General features: G+C 46.8%; 1 protein-coding gene across 5 annotated transcripts in view; it reads left to right on the forward strand.

Annotated features, from left to right (window-relative positions):
- The window catches only part of LARGE1 (LARGE xylosyl- and glucuronyltransferase 1), a 492,234-nt gene that overhangs the window by 373,471 nt on the left and 97,421 nt on the right, over positions 1 to 21,342 (forward strand). For all 5 annotated transcript variants that reach the window (XM_081059772.1, XM_081059773.1, XM_081059774.1 and 2 more), the window contains one exon: positions 12,214 to 12,318. In XM_081059772.1, the coding sequence (XP_080915898.1) occupies positions 12,214 to 12,318 (105 nt within the window). The remainder of the gene's footprint in view (positions 1 to 12,213; positions 12,319 to 21,342) is intronic.

Consider the following 21,342-nt stretch of genomic DNA (forward strand, 5'->3'; position numbering starts at 1 on the left):
AGTTGCTATTAAGTGGTAGGAAGCACAATTTTGTTAAGAAACAAGGGTTCTGGCCTCTACTGAGCTGTGACCTTGAGACTATTATCTCCCCTCACTGTGACTCACTTCCATCTGTTACACCTGGAAAAGGTTGGACTACCATGTGTCCCCGAAAATGAGACCTAGCTGCACAATCAGCTGTAATGCGTCTTTTGGAGCAAAAATGAATATAAGACCTGGTATTATATTACATTATATTATATTATATTATATTATATTACATTACATTACATTACATTATATTATATATTATACCCGGTCTTATATTATAGTAAAATAAGACCAGGTCTTATATTAATTTTTGCTCCAAAAGACGCATTCGAGCTGATTGTCCAGCTAAGTCTTATTTTCGGTGGAACATGGTATGTTTCCAAGGTCCTTCCAAGAGTTTCCTCATTAGAACAAAAGGTGTTCTTATCATTAAGGAAATTCCAATGATTTTAGGAACTGTGTGCCAGGAACCAGGGACAAACATGAAGTATCTTTGTGTCACACCACAGGCCTAATTCTTGTCCAGCTTCCCACTGTAAGGTTTAACACACACCGTTTCCCCTGCCTTGAATTAACCTGCATTTCCTCAGACCCTCCTTGGCTGACTTCCCCTTTTGTGGACGCTGTGGTCACTCTGGACCGCTCCCTCTCAGCCCGTGCAGTCACAGGTCCACATTTGTTAGCGTGATGGTTCACTGACCCCACCCAATGTTATGGGCTGAATTGTGTCTCCCAACGTTCAGACGTTGACATCCAAACCCTCGATACCTGAGAATGTGACTGCATTTGGTGATGGAGTCTTTTAGAGAGTTAATCACGGTCAAATGGGGTCATTATGATGGGTCCTAATCAGATACGACTGGTGTCCTTGTAAGAAGGAGATTAGGACACAGAGGGAAGACCATGTGAAGACACAGGGAGAAGACGGCCATCCACAAGCCAAAGAGAGAGGCCTCAGAAGAAACGAACCTGCTGAAACCTCGATCTCAGATTTCCAGCCTCCAGAACTGTGAGAATATGTATTTCAGAGGTTGAAGCCACCCTGTCTGTGGTACTTGTTACAGCAGCGCTCGCAGACTAATTCCTACAAGGGGTAAGCTCCAGTGAGGGCAGAGACCATCTCAGGAATCACCCATCCTTGCACCCCCACACCCCAGCATGCAGCTTGACTCTCATTGGTATCCAGTAAATATTTGTTGAATGGATGAGTGCCTTATCTCATAGAGATGATAGAGATTTTGGAAACATTGAAGTTTCATCAACCCTGTACTGAGTACTCCCAGGCCAGTGATCCTTTAGCCTTTTAGTACCTCTGTTTTGAGTTCTTTTTCCCTGTCTTTCCTCATTGAATGAGCATTACTACATCTGCCCCAGGACCAGACTTAATAATATAGAGAGATTCTGTGATTAAGCTTTCTGACGCTTCTCAGCTTTGCAGGGGCCTCTACTGGGAACTTCCACCTTCTGAACTGTTTCACAGAGAATCAAGTTTGGTCAACATCTGGTCTCTGCATAGGTAGTTTCAGTGAGTAATAATGCTATGACCTAAGAAATCCTATAAGGGGAAAAAATATTAAGTAATATTAGGTTGGTGCAAAAGTAATTGTGGTTTAAAAGGTTAAAAATAATGGCAAAACCGCAATTGCTTTTGTACCAACCTAATAGCTACATAAGACCCAGAAATGTCTGGTAATAATAATTATACTCAAAGTTGAACAGAGTTTTACATTTACATTTCATTTCCCTCTTAAAACAACCTTATGACGAAAACAGGGTGAACTTTATCAGCATCTATTTTAAAGAAATGAAAACCGACACTCAAAAAATCAAGTCGTTTGGGCCCGGATGGCACAGTTCATAATTAGAAAAGCCAGAATTTAAACGTTGTCCTTATCATCCTGCAAACAAGTGCTTTTTATTTATTTATTTTTTTTGCATCCCCAGTAGGAAAACTTAGACGATTGTTCTCGGGCACTGTTATTAGTGGTTCAAAGGGGTGTCTGTGAGTGAAGTATCTGAAAGATGCCAACAAATTGTGTTTTTAAAGAGACACATCCAAGGAGTCCACTGATGGTAGTTGTAGCTGGACCCAGGCCCGCTCTTCTCCCTAGCAGAGGTCTCGTCTGAGAGGTGACGGTAGCGAGTGTCCTGGGAGTGATGTGATAAAAACAGCCTTGGAAGAGAGCCCAGCACCTGTCTCTGCGTTCTTTTTTGGTTTTTCCTATTTCCAAAGACCAAAGATCACGGAAAGAAGCAGAGAGAAATCATTATTTAAGACTGAGCAGGAGTTTTTAAACCGTAAATTAAATTAATGTGGGCCTACTCGGAGCTGACGGCAGGTGGGGGGGGAGGGAGTTGTTTGTGCAGCTCAGCAGATGGAATTGTTATCTGGACCTTTACTGGATTGCACAGCATATTTTGAGTCTCACACTTGTTTTTTCTGTTCTCCCTAGATGCCCCTGGGTAGGATGTGCTCTCAGCTCAGTGCCCTGGGATTAGTGGTCAAGGTAATTAGACTCAGCACCTCGATGGGGACCAGAGGACTCTGCAGTGTCCTGGACCCCTGTCCCTGCAAGCAGGAACAGGAGGGCTGGTCAAATATGCCTTGACCAGCCTTTCCACCCATCCTCTCATGTCCTTGGGAGCCTTGTCCACACGGTACCAGTGACAGCCCTTCCCCTGGGGAGAGAAAGGCTTTTGCACATTTTTCCTAACCATGAGTCTAGGTGTGAAAACATGGGTTTTTGCAACAGAGAGACTTGAACCCAAGTCCCAGCTCTTTGGTTCCCAGCCATTTGTCCTCGACAAGTGACTTTCCGTCTCTAAACCTCAGTTTCCTTTCCAGAAGATAGAGCTCAGCAGAGTGCCCACCTCGTGGGGTTGTCGTAAGGCAGTCTGCGATGACGCATGAAGGACACGTCATCCAGTGCTTGGGCACAGTACTTGGAAAGAGGTGACGTAGGAAATTTCTGTGAGTGCCGGGATCGTGTCTTACGAAACCAAAAAATGGACGCAGGGACCAAGGAGAGGCGAGGAGTTGTAAAAGAGGATAGTTTATTTAAAGCAAAGGGTTGCAGCTCCCGAGCAGAAGTGGATCCTGACTGGGTGCCCCGTGACTTGAGGCAGAGGCTCTTATTTTTATGCCTTCCCCTGCTTGCTTGGAGAAGGAAGCTGGCACAAATTCTAATGGAATTTGTGTCAGGTTTCTTCTGTTTGCCCATCCTGAAGGGATTAAGGAAATAACCCATTTCTATCCATTTCTATCTATCAGATTTGTTCAATTTGTCCAGCCAAAAGGGATTTATGAGATAACTTCTTAATCTCAAGGCTCCATTACATTGTGTCCTGGAGTGAAAGTGTTATCTCAGAATCTGGAGTTTCCAGCTATGGCTATCTTTTGTTTATTCTACCAGGGACCTTCCTGTCTTCTTAACAACATGTTAACTAACCTGTGTCAGAGGGGGCTGCCCTCAGAAAAGTAGGCGCCTGTCACAGGTCAGGCATGCCCGTACACACACAGCATACGTAGCTGAAGAACGTGTGGGGGCAGTTCGGCATGAGGACGATATTAAGAAAATTCAGTGTTGGCTTAGAATAAAGAGATCTCACAGTCAGTTTGGAACGGACCTTTAAGGGCATCAGATCCAGCCTTCTACTTGGTGGGGACCTTGGGAGTGGGCAGTCACTTAGCAGGCATGTCACTTAGTGGGCGGTCACTTAGCAGACCACACCACAGCATGCCTGCTAAGTGACCGCCCACTCCCAAGGTCCCCAACCCTGCTGTGCATCAGAATTAATGGGGCTGTCCTTTGCAAAGAAATCCCCAGATCTGACCCTGAGACAATCTGCTTCAGTGACGTTCCGGGTGGGACCAGGGAGACATTAGCCAAGCCATTTGAGAAGCTCTCTGTAGAGCATACATGCAGAAGGCAGGGACGGGCTCTGTCTTCTTCACTGCTGTGTTTCTAGCAGTTGGCACAGCCTAGTGCCCAGTGGGGACTCAGTGAATACCTGTTGGAGGAATGCTGACTCACGTAGCCTCTTCCAGAGCCATTCCCGTGTTTAGACGCTTCTCCCCAGGAAAGCAGCTCATCTCCCTCTTGGTGAACTGGAATGGTTGCTTACGTGCTGGCTTATAATAAGCAAAATCTGTCTTCCTTCCATCTTCCTTCATTCAGCCTAATTCTACCTTCTAGAGTGACACAGATTCTAATTCTCTTTAGAAGGGATTATCCCTCAGCTCAACAAGGACAGGGTATTTATCTCCAAATGAAATCGGGGCTGGCGGAACATGAATCAACTTACTTCCTCCAGTCACTGAAACAAAATGATTGGCAAAAGAACCTTTTCAGCCAGAGCACATGGATTCCATCTCAAGGGCACGCAGTCAACCCTGGGTAAGTTTGGAGAAGCTTGCTCGTAGAAGAAATCCCCAAAGGTAGCGTCAGTCCTGGAGTCCCAGTTTCTTCACTGACGGTGTGTTCTTACACACCTCACTCCCCTTCTCCGGGCTTCACCTGTGAACATAGGTGGCTCCAGAGCAATCACGAATATCTTGGCAGCTCTCATGAACCTCTGTGATCCCAGACTGCATTCAGCTGGAGCTGTGAAACATGCACGGTCAGAAACAATCCCTTTCAACCCATTCAGGGCTGTTTAAATACCCTTTCGTGTTGCATCTTCTCAGGGAATGTTTCATTCTTCTGCACCCACTAGCCAGAGGCATCGGTGGAGCAATTCTTTCAGGATGTTTTGTAAATGGTAACCTAATGCTATATGTTTTCCTTATGACAGCCATCCTGCCCTCAGACATGCACTGAATGGGATGACTATTAAAGACTTTGCTATTTTAAAATAGCTTATTAGAATAAATATGAAGCCGGAAGGGCATCGTTGCTTTGTCTGCTGATACTCAGTGCAGCCCCTGGTGATAACACTGTCTTGTTCACATGTTGGAGTAAGCACAGCTGGTTTGACAGGCAGTGGTGGTTGGCAGTCTCCCTCTGTGCACCCAGGACCTTTCCTGGGAATGGGAAAAAGGAGAGTGTACTGGAAACATCCATGATCAGAGCTGGAGCCCTCTGCTCCTGGTGCTTACCTGGAGAGGTTAACGCATCCACTCCCACCCCATTCCGAAAGAGCCCACCAGTTCCAGGTGGGCTAGGATGGTTTTAGATAATATTTATTTGTCGTTAAATCTTCCATTCATGTATCCGTCCATCATCCAGTCACACTCTACTGGGCCTCAAGAGCATTAAGCTTTTTAATCAAGGAAGCAAAATCCTCTGCTTTCACTTTAAAAATATTTCTCTGGCTGGGCAAGATGAATGGCAAGGGGGCTTACCTGGGGGAAAGGTGACCAAGTACGAATCTGCCAAGGTAACTGTGGGGACAGAGCCAGGAGAGCAGTTTCCAGGCTCTCGGCCTCACATAGAAAGGTGCTGGCTCAGGTAGTAAATGGCCATCAACTGTGATTGGATGGCCATCAGCTGTGGCTAGTTGGCCGTCAGCTGTTACCAGTGAGCCATTGGCCACTAATATAACTGCCTGTGACTATGCTAGCAGAAAATGGGGGCTAGCAAGGGCGGATTGCAGTTAGCAAGTGGGGTTGGTTGGTTGGCAGAGAAGCGGACTGCGGATTGCGGATCAGCTAGTGTGGCTCCTGTGGCTTCTGCGGCCCCTGCTTCCTGTGTCTCCAGCCCAGCCACCAGTGAGAATATGGTGGTGTGACTCCCCTATCTATGGCTCCATGGGTGTTCCTGTTTGGCCTCACCATGTCCTGCGTTCTTGTGTGGGGAGCGGGAGCTGAGACCCTGCATGACAGTAACCTAGGAAAGAGACATTATGTGGACATGGTAGAGCAAAGGACGGGGGAGAACTTGATAAATAGTCAGTAAAATCTGTAGGATTTGGTTATAGCGAACGTGTGAAATAATGAAGAGAGGGAGGTGACATAGTTGATTCAGAGGTTTCTAGCATCGGTGACAAGTTAGACCTTGGTGCTACCAACGAATAGAGGAGGCCGGGCTCAGATCATTATTTATGGGAGAAGGTTATGGATTTGGTCTTGGTCAGTTTGAATTAAAGGTCACTGTGAAACAGCCAAGTGAAGATAGGGAGCTGATGGTTGTGGTCCAAAGCTCTGGAAAGTTATCTCAGCTGGGGATGGAGATGGGTGCTTATCTTCCTACTCGTGGTGTTTGAAGCCATTAGAGTAGCTCCAGTAGAGGGAAAATGTAAAGCAAGAGGAAGAGGGGGCCAAGGACGGGAGTTGGGGAGCACCAGCGTTGAAGGGGAGGCAGGGAGAGAATGTTCAGAGGGAGGAAAACAAGAGACTGGTGTCACAGAAGCTAAAGGGCTCAGAAAGGTCCAGTGGGGTGGGGACAAGGGCCAGCAGGGAAGGGTTGGGGGCAAAATGGCAGTTGCTGCAGCTAGTATGCACATGCAGGAAGATTCAGACATTGTGAATAATGACTGGCTAAAAGGAGCAAGAGAAATGCCTTCAGTTGGACATCTACCACGAGCCAGGTGCTTTACATATAGTGTCTTTTTTCCCCATTGTATTACAATTTTAATATAGTTTTTTTTCCTTTCTTAAAATGTGTATTCACTTTTTTTTAACTTATTGGGGTGACAATTGTTAGTGAAATTACATAGATTTCAGGTGTACAATTCTGTATGACATCATCTATAAATCCCACTGTGTGTTCACCACCCAGAGTCAGTTCTCCTTCCATCACCATATATTTGATCCCCCTTTTCCCTCATCTACTCCCTCCCTTCCCCCTTACCCTCTGGTAACCACTAAACTATAGTATCTTATTTGATCAGCACAGGCCTTCTTGGAGGCAGGAGGTAAATTGTATTCTTGCCCTCTTAGGATAAGGAAATTGAGGCTCAGAGAAGATATATGCTGGTCCAGCCATATGGAGCTGGGTTAGGGCCCTCTTTTGTCTGGATTAAAAACGCTTTGTCTCTCTAATCTACCCTTTGTCTCTCTAATGCTCATACCTGGGGCTGGGGTAAGTGAATGCCCAGCCTGCCCCTCCCATGCCCATGTGCCACCAACAAGCAGCACCAGTCTCTGTTCCTGGGGCTTCAGCTTCTGAACAGCAGGAGCCCCGCCTGGAGCCAAAGCTGAGGAAGGCGGGAGGAGGGGAGTTCCCAGCCTGGAGCCATCCGTCTGCTGGCTGGTGACACTGACACCAGGGCCCCAGCAGAATAGCAAGCTTGTTCGCTCTTGTCTGGCTGTTAGTGGTGATGTATGAATAAGCAAAGAAGACAGCTTCATTTTCATAAGTTAACTTGTGCCTAGAGTAAGGAATCCAGGCAACAGTGCACTTAATCATAACCACAGGGCCAGCACAGAAAACAATGACAAAGCCTTTTCTGTTAGTCACGGTGTTTTATTATAATAACTCCTAAGAAGATGAGACAGTTGGTGCGGAATGCTGAGATGCTGAGGAAGGCAGCACACAGGCAACCCCTCTCACCTCCCCAGGAGGAATCCCCTGGGATTTTACCTCTTAATGGGATGTCAGACCCAGGATGTGTTTGCAGGATTTAGACTTGGACCTTTGCGGACCAGGGTGCAGTGTAGATGCCACCTGGCTGATGGGCTGGGGTCGGCAGAGCTGTAAAAGGACCTGTCTCTCATGCACTGTGACGGGGGCCCCGGGGGACTCACTCTCTGCTTAGAAGGTGTTACAGGACAGCGCCATTACTAGAAAAGGTTTGGGGGAAGCCTGGGAATCTGGAGGTCTGAGGGGAAGGGGCAGAGGTGGCCTGTGATGCTGGAGGGGATATGGTCGGTGGCTCCACCAGAGACCCCGACCTTCCCCCACAGAATCAATTATAACCTGCCCCCCACTCCTCTGGCTTATCAGTGTCTCTGTCACCGCAAGTACCACACTGACTGCTTCGTAATTGTTTCTCTGTCTTCTCCTCTCTCTCTGCCTCTAGGGCAAGGACTATACTTTATTTGTCTTTGATTCCTTAGTATTTTGTGTGGTGTCTGACACAAAGCAAACTCTCAGTCGATATTCAACTGAACCAAAGTCTAGGCAGAGTGAAGATCATGTGAGCTAAGGAGATGGCCGAGACTGCGGACGCCGGAAATTCACGTAGATGGGACAGACTGTGGGACCGAGGAATTCTGGGTGTAACGATAACAGCAAATACCTACTAAACATTTTACTGTTTTGTAGACATTGTCAGTGGTAATGTTTGAATAACACAGCTTTATTTTCACAAATGAACTTGTGCCTAGAGGAAAAGAAATTCTGATGCATGTACTGCTTATCAACTCCATTTTACAAATGAATAAAGAAACAGGCACAGAGAGGTTGGGTAACTTGTCCAAAGTCACACAGCTAATAAGTGGAGGAGCTGGGATTTGAACCTGAGCAATCTGGTGCTGCCATTCATTTTTTTCAACACTTATTTAAGAAGTGTAACTCTGGACGCCACCTCTGAATTCTGCTGGTTTATGAGCTTGATTTAGACACAAGAGGAGGTTATTGAGTGCCAGTGACCCCAAAAGTGAACCTTGTCCCTGACTAAGGTGGGGACAGAGCTTTCAGACCAGAATCTGTAATTCTCAAACTCTCATGGACACTTGAATGACCTGGGGATTTTTTTTAAGTGCAGGTTACTAGACTCAGTGGCCAGAATTCTTATTTAGAAGTGTTGGGGTCCCAAGGAATTAGATATGATATTAGTCCCTCATCCTCCTATACTGAACTGATTTAGAGATAAGATAAAGGAATGAGAGCAAAATGTCACCTTATTTTACTGAGAAAAGTTAAATTGGCAGACTTGGCCCCTCAGGGGAGGGATGGGAGAGGGATAAACTACTAGTAATCTGTTCTCTCTGAAACTCAGCAGTCAGGTAACTCCTCCCTGGCCCCTGGGGACAGAGAAAGGGTTAGGGCAAGAAGCCTGGAAATCTCTCCTAGAAACCAGACCCATAGGGGGAGAAGCTGCCTCCTGGTCACAATGCACTTTCAGGTTGAGGCCCTGCTCTTTTAATGAGAACCCAGGTGTTTGTGAAGCCAATTACCCTCAGACCACACTTAGAGACACCGTTCTAAAATGACCCAGTTGTTGTGCTAGATGACCTCCAAAGGAAACTGCAGGCATGGGCTTGCTCCCTTTCAGAAGCTTACGGCTTCGATGATATTTAAGAATAGCTATCACTTGTATAGTGCTTAGTATGTGCCGGCCCCAGTTCTAAGCACTTAATACATCTGAAGTCATTGAAACACACACAGTAGCCATTAGAGTTAGATACTGAGCAGAGAGAGGTTAAGTAATTTTCTCAAGGCTATGCAGCTGGAAAGTGGCAGGGTCAGGAGTTGGAACCAGGCGGTGTGACTCCAGTCTGCTCTGTTCACCTCTGGCTGCACTGGGCACATGGTTCGTGCTGCACGGAAGCTCTGGTCGTGGTGGTGGTGGTGGTGGCAGCGGGGGGCTGGGGGCTGGGGTTTACACTGAGCTCAGGATTCCCAAGACCAGGTGCAAAACCCAGCTACCATTTTAATCATCAACTGAACAGTTAATGAATCCACCTTAAAAAAGCAAAATGAAGTCTTAGTGGTTGTTTATTATTTTGCTTTCTCAACCAGTGGATATTTGTTTTCTTAACCTTAAAGACAACTGGCATAACATGAAAGGGCTGTGGACCACCATCATAAGAAATGCAGCTCAAGTGCAAATTGAATGAAGGGGAATTTGGATATTTTTCTTTGGGGACGTGAGTTCACCTTAACATGGGTTAAGGTGAACCATGCAGAAGACTCCTCTAGAGACGAAGACCTGAGTTCAGGCCTTGGGTAGAGCGTCGGATGTAAGGGTTGTTTTAGGGGCTGCCACCCCATCTCTGCAGTTTTTCCTGCAGGCGAGGAAGGTGCCGGAGTTCCCAGAGCTGAGTGTGGAATGTGTTCATGTTGGTAAATGGGGAGAAGGTGAAATGCTTTGTACCTTCAGAAGAGTGGGGACATTAATACGCTAACATCAGTGGTCTCCAAATCAGGAGAGATTGACCCAACAGACATCATATATTGAGCGGACGTTGATTAGTGCCTATCGTTTGTTAGCTACTAGGCATGCCTTGCCCTTGGAACTAAGATGGGTGTTTACAGACGAGGGGCCGGCCGTGCCTGGATATCACCCACTCTGTCCTCTAGAGGGCGGAAGTCAGCTCATGTCGCCCATCTCATGTGGAGTGAAGCTCAAGTGATCATTCAGATGGCGGGGTATTTAGGGTGACCTCCTGCTCCACATAGGCCCAAAAGGATGACCCGTGAGGATTAGCCGGGGGCAAGGGCAATTCCCACCAAGCAAGACACAGTGGTAAGGACGCAAGCAGCAAAACTACATATGCATGTGTTGGGAGTAAAGTGTGAGTAATAGAGAGTCCATCTGAAGAAGCTGAGGCAGAAGATAACTCATGGAGTGCCAGAATACAGACTTTGGACTTTCAGCTAGCTGAAGAGTACCTTACCTGAAATGCAGGTGGCCACCCTATATTCAAAGCAAGATCGTGCCCCTTTTGTCATTTCTGAGCTCATGACACCCTACATCATGCCCCCCCGCCCCCCCAAAAAAGTGGTAGCACCAACCTGAGGTCAATAGTACTTAGACGCCAGCCACCCCGAGGACGCCACATCCCTTTGCGTCACAGCCTCTGTGGAAGGTTATTAAAGAAGCTGTATAATAAGGTCACAGCATCAGGATTTGGCATACAGCTTTCTCAGCGGAAGGCACCATGCCTTTCAGAGCTATTATAATTGTTTTGCACGAACGTCCCAAGCTTTGTTGCGTGTGGAATTGATTGGCTCTTCCGCTTCCTGAGTGGGTGATATGTTTTTCTGGGAGATTCTACAAGTTTTGGATGTGATGGTCCACAGTGACAAAGTGGGTGGTAGTATTTTTCCCCAGGCCTCTAATTTATGTATTTGTGCTGGGGTGTTGATTTAGATAGGAACGCGATAAATTGATCAAATAAATTATGCCAAACCCACACACCATCATTTCAGGGAGTTGTCATCAGCCCAAGGAGGTTCTGTATCACCCAGGATGCTGTTCTAGAAGAACCGCTGTGTTTTCTTTGGGTCAGAAAGGTCTTTATTTCTCAAATTGGCCAACAATATAAGGGTTTGAGCTCCAGAAGGCATCGGTTAGCTGTGGAAGACAGTGATTATGAGTTGTGTGACCTTTAACAAATTATTTACACTTTCTAAGCTTCAGTTTCTCTTTTCTATAAAATGTGGATTTATCATTTCTATCTTAAACCTTTGTCCTAAAGGTAAGTAATAATGCATTGAGACAGTGGAAAGAGCTGGGTGTCAAACAAATAGAGAATTATATGCTGGCTCCATCACTCACTTTGCAAATTACAGTCCTGTGTGAGCCTCAATGTCCTGGTCTGTAAAATGGGATTGATAATAATTTGAAGAGAATACCGTCTGCGTGGCATGATAGCGTTTTCTAGTGGAAGGCAATTGGATCTGATACCTGATCTACCCTATTTAGAAGTCCCAGAGGTTTGCTCTGGGGACAGAGAAGCAATTGTTCTGTACAAAATACTCCTGAGTTGATATAGTGCTGACATGATGTTTGTCACCACAAGATAAAGTGACTCTGAGAGTAAAAACACTGAGAATGTGGCCAAAAAATGGTTCTTCTCTGTGGGTTCCCATCTCATTAAACAAGGGTCATTTCTTCTTCTCTGATCTGAGAAAACTGTCTCAGCTCACGCCTAGAAAGCCAGTAAATTAGTATACTATGGGAATATTAGAACTGGAACACTTGAAGAAGAGTATGTTAGCCAATAAATGTATGTTGCGAGTGGTAAGAAAGGGATGGATGGATGCATGGATGGATGGATGGTTTGGGATTCTGGCTTTACCGCAGATTAACTGGGTGAACTTGGGCAAGTTAGCTAACTACTCTGGGCGGCCTTCATTTCTTCTCCATAAAATGGGGATAATAAAAACAGATGGGCTGCCTAAGTGTGAGGATTAAATACCATTTAAGCACCTAAGTCAGAGCCTGGCACTTACTAAAAGCTCCAAATAATGAAAGCTGTGGTTAGGATTTGCCGTGACTTTGTCTCCTCTTCAGTACTTACCGACCCACACTGGCTGCTTTTAAGACCTTTGCATTCTCTGTACTTCACAGGTCAGCAGGTTTTGGGCTTGGTAGAGAACCAGAGTGACTGGTACCTTGGAAACCTGTGGAAGAATCACCGCCCTTGGCCTGCCCTTGGAAGAGGCTACAACACAGGTAAGTCATGACGGGGGCCCGGTGGGATGGGGGTTACAAAGGGCGATGTGAGGACCCATGCTCCTTCCTCCGGGAGAAGAGGTAAGCCAAAGCTGGGACAAAGCCATCTGGTGGGATGAGTTCTGCAGGTATGGGCGGTTCACCTTCCAGTTCTTTCTTAGTGCTGTAGCTACAGGCAAAGTCACTGTCAGACGCTGGCAGTCAGGGGCGGTCTCACCACAAAGCCACTCTCCTAACTGACCTTCCCATCAGAGTATGAGTGTGGCCTGTGGGCCCCTTGGCTCCGTTAATATAGACTAGAGACCATTCTGCAGTGACAAAGAACCCCAGTATTCCAGTTTCTTGACACAACAGAAATTTATTTTCCTCACACTCCACGTCCAGTTTAGGAGTGCCAGGACACGCGCTCACCGTAGGCATTCAGGATTCGTTGGGATGCGTTCTTCCCTGTCTAGGGAGGAAAGTAACAGACATCCTATTGACTCTGAATGTTTCTGATCAGAAGTGACATGGTTTTTGCTTATATTTCATTGGCTAACGTATGTCATGTGACTGTGCCTACCTTCGGGGGGGTGTAGGCAAATGTAACCTGACCATATGCCAGGAAGGAGAAAAGGCAGAAATATTCGGTAATGGGTGCTTAGGAGAGTCCCAGAGCCCTTAAACACCATGCGTCTAAAATCAAGTCTATTGATTGCTATAACCCCAAACTTGTGTCTCTTCTTTCTGTGTCCGTTAGTAGTATCATTCATTCACTCATTCATTCGTTGTTCACCTCCTGTCCGTTGAATGCTTCCTGTGTACTAGGCTCCAGGCTAAGTGGGCCAGACACAGCCTGTGACCTCAGGAGCGTGTAAACAGGGAGCCAGAGCAGCCCCTCTCCGTAGGCTCAGGTCCTGCCAGGGTCCTATCTCTGAGATGCCTCTGGATCTTTCTGCCTCTTCCCCTTCATCCTCTTTGCCACTGCTTTGGTACCCTGTTCTCCGAGGATACAGACCCACGATCTGGGTCAGGACTAGAACGTGGAGCTCAGGGAACAGGAGGGTGGGTCAGACCGAGAAGTACTGGGACCCGGCATCTGAGACCAGCTGTCCTGGGTTGGTGCCAGTGTCTTCAGGGGATGGCGCCACCTGAAGGTGACAGGGAACACCTGTCCTGGAGGCTATAGTGGGGGACAGGGCCAAAGAGTCAACCTGGGAGCTGAGGGTCAGATTCCAGAGAGGTCGTGGCCCCAGAGGCCAAAGGAAAAAGGATGAGAGTCAAGCTTGCAGAGAGAAGAGTTCAGAGGTGGGTCAGAGGAGGGTCAGCGCTGGACCAGGACAAGGAAAGAAAGGTCCAGGGTCAGTGTCCTGAGCGGCCACAGGTGGCAGTTAGAGAGCCCTGTCCTGAAGGCCATGCTTTGACATGCGGGCCATTCCTTTGCTGCCATTTGCCAGAGCACGAGGTGCTCCTTACTCTCTCATTTTGTTCCTGTAACACCTATCAGGCTTTATCATCTGCAGAGGTTACAAGTGAAGAAATCCAAGCACCTGCCCTTCCCACACCTCCGGGAGGCTCTCCTGCTGTGCTAGGCATTAACCTTTGAATTGTGGGATGGTGGGGAATGCTAAGGAGTCCCTGAGGGGGCCGAGGTGTGGAAGGGGGCCCATGGGTCTCGGGCAGCAGCTCTCTATTAGCCAGTTTGGAAGTATTTCAGGATTTTGATAATTGGGGGGGGGGGGTGCCTCTGCATACAGCTGAGTGCTGGCTGGGCACTGTGCCAGGTGCTTCCTAGGTGATAATCTTATTTGATCCTCACACTAACCCCGGGAGGCAGGTGCTATTCTTATCTCCATTTTATACACAGGAAGCTAAAGCTTAGAGAGTTTACTGATAAGTAAGGACCCTGTGGTGCTAACCACTAACCTAAACTTCCTAGCTTAAACTTCAGTAGCTTCAGGATCAAGAATAGTTTTAAAAAAAAACCGAGAATCCCAGACTCTGCCCTTGAAGGGTCTTGCAGGGGTGTTGCCCTGGATTCTGCCCTACAAGGAGCCCCCAGGATGTCTAAGGGTCTACTCTGGGAGAACGTGGCTCTGTGCTGCCCCTCCCAGCACACCTTCCCAGGGGCCATCTTCTCAGTGCTTGGAGACTGGACCCTTGAGGAGCCCACAGTGGGCTAGTGAGAGGGTGCCCTGTGCTTTCCTTCTGAGCAGATGATCAGCCCCGGCTAGCCTTTGCTGCCCAGGTTCCCACCCCTTCACTCCAGGCCTTTGTAAAGCTGGAGAGAACCATGTTTGTTGGATGGCAGCAGGGACATCACAGCTAAACCCTGGCATGTGTGTAGTTTCCATCTTCCAGAACATAGAATAATAGAAAATGTCACGTGGAGATAGACTGCAGTACCTCGAGGACACGACCTCTGGGTCACGATTATCTGCGTAAAACAAAAACCATCGGTCATCAATTGGGGTTTGCAGGGAGAAGAAAAATGTAGCCCGCTGGGGGATTTATTATGACAGAAATAACGTGTCCTCTCCCTCTCCTGCTTGTTTGCCTCAGAATGTGAAGTCAGGAGACAGACAAGTGTCTAAACCACTTCTAGCGCCTACTTGATATGCCCAGGCAATGAGTTACTTCTTTTCTTGCTGATCCAGACAGGACAGAGCACATGGGAAAAAGCCCTGTTAGAAGTGATGTGTCCATTTCAATAAGCCAGTGACACCAAGCAGTCGTTAGGCAAGGATTTATACGCGACATCGAAATGCATTGGCTTTCATCATGGGGATTTGTTAGTTTAAGGCTAAGGATTGTGCCTCATATCGGTGGATGTGTCATCCAGACATTTAGGTTCCCCTGGAAATTGAGCCCAGAATCCCATCTGAAGCCTCCAGAAAAAGGAGCTCCAGCAAAGCCCTGTGTGACCCTCCAGCATGTATGGGGAAACTGAGGCAATCCAGCCGTTTTGTCTCTGTGAGTTTGGCCAGGTGGCTTCCCCTACTTGAGCCTTAGTTTTCTCCCTCGTAAAATAGGACAATAACGGCACCTAGGATGTGAGCATTAACCAGGTAACTTGGGTAATGAGTCTAGCCTAGTATCTGGCACAAAATAGGTACTCAGTAAATCTTCGTCTGTGTCCTCTTGCATGTTTCTGCCATTTACTCTATCAGGGAAAGGACCCACCTGCTTTAAAAATGGTGGTTACGAGACTGGCTGAGGTTTGCTGAGGTCTCCTGAGCACTCGGGTCAGAAAGAACCACTACGTTTTTTGCTATTTCGTAATTTTAATGCAATCACCTAGCCGTTTTTCTCCTCTCTCTACGACCTGGAAAAAGGTTAGCTTTTCATATTATTTCAGGGGAAAAAAATGATGATTTTTAGTTCATATGTCAGCTTCCTGACTGTGTTTCACTTGGAAAATCCCCAGAAAAAGCATGAGATGTTTGAGGTAGAAGATATGTCTTCAAGACCTGACTCTCGCTTTTCTCCTTGGTGCCTTTTGGAAAGCTACCCAGAGCTCTCTGAGCCTTAGGTTCCTCTGTAAACTGTGTATGATGATTCCACCCTACGCCCTCTGTACTACCAGCTATAAGGGCTGGTAAATCAAAGTGCTTTCGGAAGGTGGTTGTCATTTTTATTTCCCCCCCTGACCACAGCCTCGCTGAGTAAGCATTTTTGAGTAATTTTGATTCAGCCACATTCATGGAGTTTAGCTGCATTCCCCAGACACCGTTCCAGGTACCTTACCATGCATTATCTTTGCTAATTCATAGAATTACGTATCCCATAGATTGACATTCCCCTTGAAAGAGCCAGCCAGCTTCCCCCTCCTTTTTGTTTTCCTTTCCAAGTCAGCTTGCCCAAACCCACAGGGCCCTACAAGGTTAGGGACGATCTGTCTACCATTCCCCATTCACCCCCTGTGTTCTTATTAGAGCAGTTTACAACTCATCCATCCTCAGAGAGCTGCTAAACCACAGCCAGCAGCTGCGGATGACCCAGCAGGTCCCAGCACAGGGCATTTGCCTTCACTGTTCAGGTGGCATCCTCCTGCATCCTTGCACAGAGATGGGCTCCTTCCTGACCATTCTGTCTGGTCGTCATGTCTTAGGTGTAAGAAACTGTCATTCATTCAGCATTCAGCTGTCTGTAGGACTTAAAAAAAAAGGATTATTACAGGCTCATGAAGATTCAACCCACTTCAGTTCTTAAGCTGATAGTGACTACCTTACAAACAAACTTGGGAAAGGAGAGCTAATAGTAGCAGGTGACTGCATAGTGAGGTTAGGCAAAGTAAAACCAAGAGGGCAGGTTTACAGAAAGGTTTGTTTGTGGAGGCTCCCAAAGGTTACTCCAGGAGAAGGTGGGTCCTCCCCCGGATGAAGGACATAAGATTAACTAGAGCATGTGCTTTAAGAAACAATTTAAAAATAAAATGTATCCTGTTCCTTTCAGTCCCCCAAGTAGGCCAGAGACAGGCAGATGGAGACCTGGCTCTCTGGGGGGGGGGGGGTCATTTCTCTAGGAATCCTTGTTCGCAGAACTACAGAATTAGAACATTCAAGGACTGACTCACCTCTGAGGCTGGAGCAAACTCTGGAGTGTGAAGAAGTGGAAGGTGACACATGGTAAAGTCGGACACCACAGTGGATTCCATGGTGGGACTTCAAAAGCAGCAAACACTTGACAATTTGCCAAGGAACTATTAAACACATAACTTTAGTAAGACAACTAGAAGTGTGGGATATAAGTCTACCCTTCACTCTGCCTCTGCCATCCACCATTCTTCGGCCCTAGGCACGTGCATTCATTTCTCTGAACCCCACCCCCACCACCACCACCACCTCTTGGCTCAAGAACTATCAGTTCATGCTCTGAAGAAGTGTGATTGGATGACTTCTGTCCATAATAACTGCATCTAGAGAAACTAGATTTAAATGTAGTTCATGCATTCATTCATTCATTCAGCACATGCCCCTGATTTTTAAAGAATGAGTGATACCAAGAACCTTCCTCCAAGGAGATTATAGTCTAGTAGACTATAATATAATAAGTAGAGGAGTTTGCATGTCTACAAATAAATTTGTAGACATGCCCCTAGCACGATTGAGATTTATAGAGTTGAATGTCAGCTCTGCATTAACCCTGGATCAGCATTTTCTAGACTTAAGTCCAGGAGACATTAATATGTGTTTAGATGGTGTGGAAGATAAGGTTGAAAAACCCACATGCTGTATTTCCTCCCTTGGAGATTCAGATGGCGTGTTGACATAGAAGAGACCCCGAGAACTCCAGAAGTAGAGGAAGCGGGTAAACCCAGCAGCATCACCCATTCTTAACTTGATCCTAGAGCTGTGGAAACAAGTGTGGAAAAAACTGCCCCGAGACCAAGTCTGGGTTCAGGGAGTGTCTCTTTGGGGGGCTCTGTCTCCCAGGCTCTTGGTGGCACAGAAGTGTTTGAATGGAGTTTGTAGAATAATCCCACTGAAAGGTGCTTGTCAGCTAAACATGGTGCATCTGACATCACACAATAGAAATGTCTACTCTATTTTGTACGATGGGTTCTCAGTCATCTTCCTCCTGTAAGGACGTAGACACCATAGCACGGCACCTTCTTAGCCAACATCCTGTGTGTCATTGCCTATCTGAAGCCAGTCACCAGCCAGCAGCCCTCCAAAACCATCTTTCCCTGTGAAGCAGTGCTATGTGAGATGGCCTCTGGACCGTCTGCCATCCTGATTGGTTAACCCCCTCTAGGTAGCTCCACTTTCTCTTTCTGAGGGTGACACTCTGACCTGAACAATACACTCTGGACGTTGGTAAACTATCAGAGGTTTGTGCTTTCACCTGGGCACTCTCTCCCACTTTCCTGAATTAGAACGCTGTTTAAAATGTCAGCGTTCATGCCCCAACCCAGGGAGGTGACTCAATTTCTACAGAGATAAGGGCAGGTAACTTATTTTAAACATGTTCCCTATACGATTCTGATGGGTACCAATGTTTGAGAACCAGCCTCCTAGTACACGTTTTTATTGCCTTTTGCACATCAAGCTCAAGTTGAACTTGGGTTCAACTGAAAAGCTCCATGAATGACTATTCAGCCAAAGGTTCCCCATTCTGTACTTCTGTAGTAGATTTATTGAGCCTAAAGCACAGACTTTATATTTATCTCTGGTGACTTTTATATGATTTAGGCCAACATTTGAGTCATGTTATTTGACCTCATTTTAGTTCTCAACGTAGAGTCATCCACAAAAATAATGAAAATGCCTTCTGTTCATTCAGCCAGTGGCCATGCCCCATTTTTGTAACACATGTTTTGAATGCCTCCGTTACAATCCTGGAATAAAATTCAGAGATTACCGGTTCACAAATATAATTTCAAGAAAATCAATATAGTGCCCTGACTATAATATAAAGAAGAAATAAAAGGAAATTAATCTACTATAAAATAATATTGACTTCAACATATAATTGCTCAGGCTTGGCAATCAGACGACCTGACGAAGTAGTCAGGTGCTTCGGTACCTGTGTTCAGGATAGAACTATCTTCTGTGGGAACGCTGCCAATGCTGAATGGTACCAATGGCATCCAGGTAACCCACATCCGTGAGTGGTCTTGGCCATCTGTGAGAGGTTTTTCCAAACTCGTGAACAGCTCTTTGTAAAGCATCAGGTAATAGGAAATACCACCCTCCCTTGATTTGTATTCCCAAGTTCAGTGTCTATTTTAAAAAGTGCAGAAAAAGCACTTGGCTTTTTTTGGTAAGTAGTGTTAGTTTCAGGCTCAGCTAGTTATAACAGTTACATACAATTATAAACAGAAATGTTCAGGGGGACCCATGTGGGATGCGGGAATATTCTCCATTGCACTAGACTGTCCTGGGAAGGGATACTGTCCCCTTTGAGAGTCATGAGTCCAAGGCGTTCCAGATGTTCCAAAGGCCGACTCAAATGCCAAGCCATGATACCCTGAAGGTCTCCCCGAGGTTGGTGTCAGTGAAGACAAGGATGATCCCTGCTCTGAGTATTCAGGCAGCTGGAGTCTACGTAGCAGTGCTGCCATCCAGCCACTTCTCTCCACGGAAGCTTTATCGGGGTTCAGTCACGTTACCCAGAATTTGTCCACTTCATATCCTGAACCAGACTCTCCTTCGGACTCAGTTCCACCTCGTGGGTTCACATGGACTACATCTGCTCCCTCTTCCAGCTGATAGCCTAAGAAATCTACATGAAAGAGTCTCCTCTCCCATGGTCTTCCCACCCCTGGCTCACTGCACGTTACTGATTCTCTGAACCTCAGTTTATTCACATATGAAATGGGGTCAGTTGTAGTACCTACCTCACAAAGGATTGTCATGGGAAGTAAATGAGATAAGAATGTAAATTTCATATGACAAGACACGTTGAGTATGTATAATAATTAGTGTTCAGTGAATGTAGTCGTTGCCGCCTGTTGTCGCTATTTCAAAGGTAGGCTAAGGGACCGCAGGACATCCGGCCTCTGACCATCCTGTGCTCCTGGAGCTCTTGTTTCATTTTTCCTATTAGAAGACCTATTTCTTATGTTCTGGAGATAAACAGTCCTGGGTTCAAGTCCTGCCTTCATCTGGCACTAGCTTCATAATTGCAGGCAACTAACAATCTTTATCATCTCGGCACAAGCAGAGTTTCCATCTCACTGGGTGCCTTTGAGGAGAGAATGAGATAGTATTTGTAAAGTTCTTGGGACAACGTCTGGATCAGTAAACATCAGCCGTTAGTACTTTCCTTTTCCGTTCATCGTTGAGGTGCCGGCTGGCCTCCTGGCTGTCGCCCGAACGGGAAAGGCCGTGGTACCTCCTCAGCATCTTGTGACCGTAATTGTCTTTTGTCCATTGAGGATGCCTGGCGCTGAGCTCCCTCTCCGGGACCGCTCTTCCATTTGTTCACTCATCTGTTAGGGATATTCATCGTGCCTCCAGCATCTGTGACCTGCCAGGTGCCTTTCTAGGCCAAGCGGAAGCCATGGAACACGACAGAGGGAGCCCTATTCATGGGAAGGGCCCCATTGCTTGTTATCAGGGGGAGGGAAGCAGTCCTCCCTGCGGTCCTGGGACACCAGCCCCTTCTGGTGCTCCCCACACTCCCTCAGCTCCAGACATTCCACTTTCCTTGCTGTTCCTTGAACACACCTGTTTAAACCTGTGGGTCCTCCATCTGCAAATGACAGCCACACTCTACCTGCCCCGCCCCCACGCCTTATTCTTCTCCACAGTGTTCGTCGTCGTCTGACCTACAGTAATTTTGCTCACTTTTCTTTTTTTAAAGTTTCTGTCTCTGTTCATGAGGATGTAAGTCCCTGAAGGGTTGTAATTTCTGTCTACGAATTTCCCTGCTTTATCTCCTATACCTAGAATTATACCTGGCACATATTAGACATTGAATAAGCTTTTGTTGTGGAATGAAATAATTTTGAAAGATAGTGTTTTGAAGATAGTAACAGAGCAGCAGTTACCAACAGGAGTTGGTGGGAAACTTGGTGCCCCGTGGGACACTGGCCATGTCCAGAGCCATGTCCATGGACCGACTGGGGGTGGACACTCCTGGCATTTAACGGGTAGAGGCCAGGTATGCTGCCAAACCTGCTATAAGGGGGAGAGTCCCCTGCCACAAAGATTTATCGAGCCCAAAATGTCAATGCTTCTGAGTTGGAGAAACCCTCACATACTGGGACATGCCAGGAATCATGGAAGGGAATTGGACTCTTCTAGAAAGAGCCATTCTTTAGGGAAGGATTCTCTGAGAAGGTGACATTTGAGCTAAAGACCTGAAGGAAGACAAGATGGCAGCCACGCTGAGATCTAGAATAATAGCATTCCCGACAGAGAGCACGGCAAGTGCAAAGGCACCTGAGAAGGAATAGACCTGGATGTTTATCCTCCCCTCACGTGATCGTGTCCCACACTCCCCTTTTGGAGCTGTCAGAGGTGTCAAATCAGCCTGCACCAAGCTTCCGGCAATTAGCCCATCTCGGAGCCATCCCTGACCCTACAGACTCTGGCG

This window comes from Rhinolophus hipposideros, assembly GCF_964194185.1.
Source record: "Rhinolophus hipposideros genome assembly, chromosome: 9".
Taxonomy (NCBI): Eukaryota; Metazoa; Chordata; class Mammalia; order Chiroptera; family Rhinolophidae; genus Rhinolophus; species Rhinolophus hipposideros.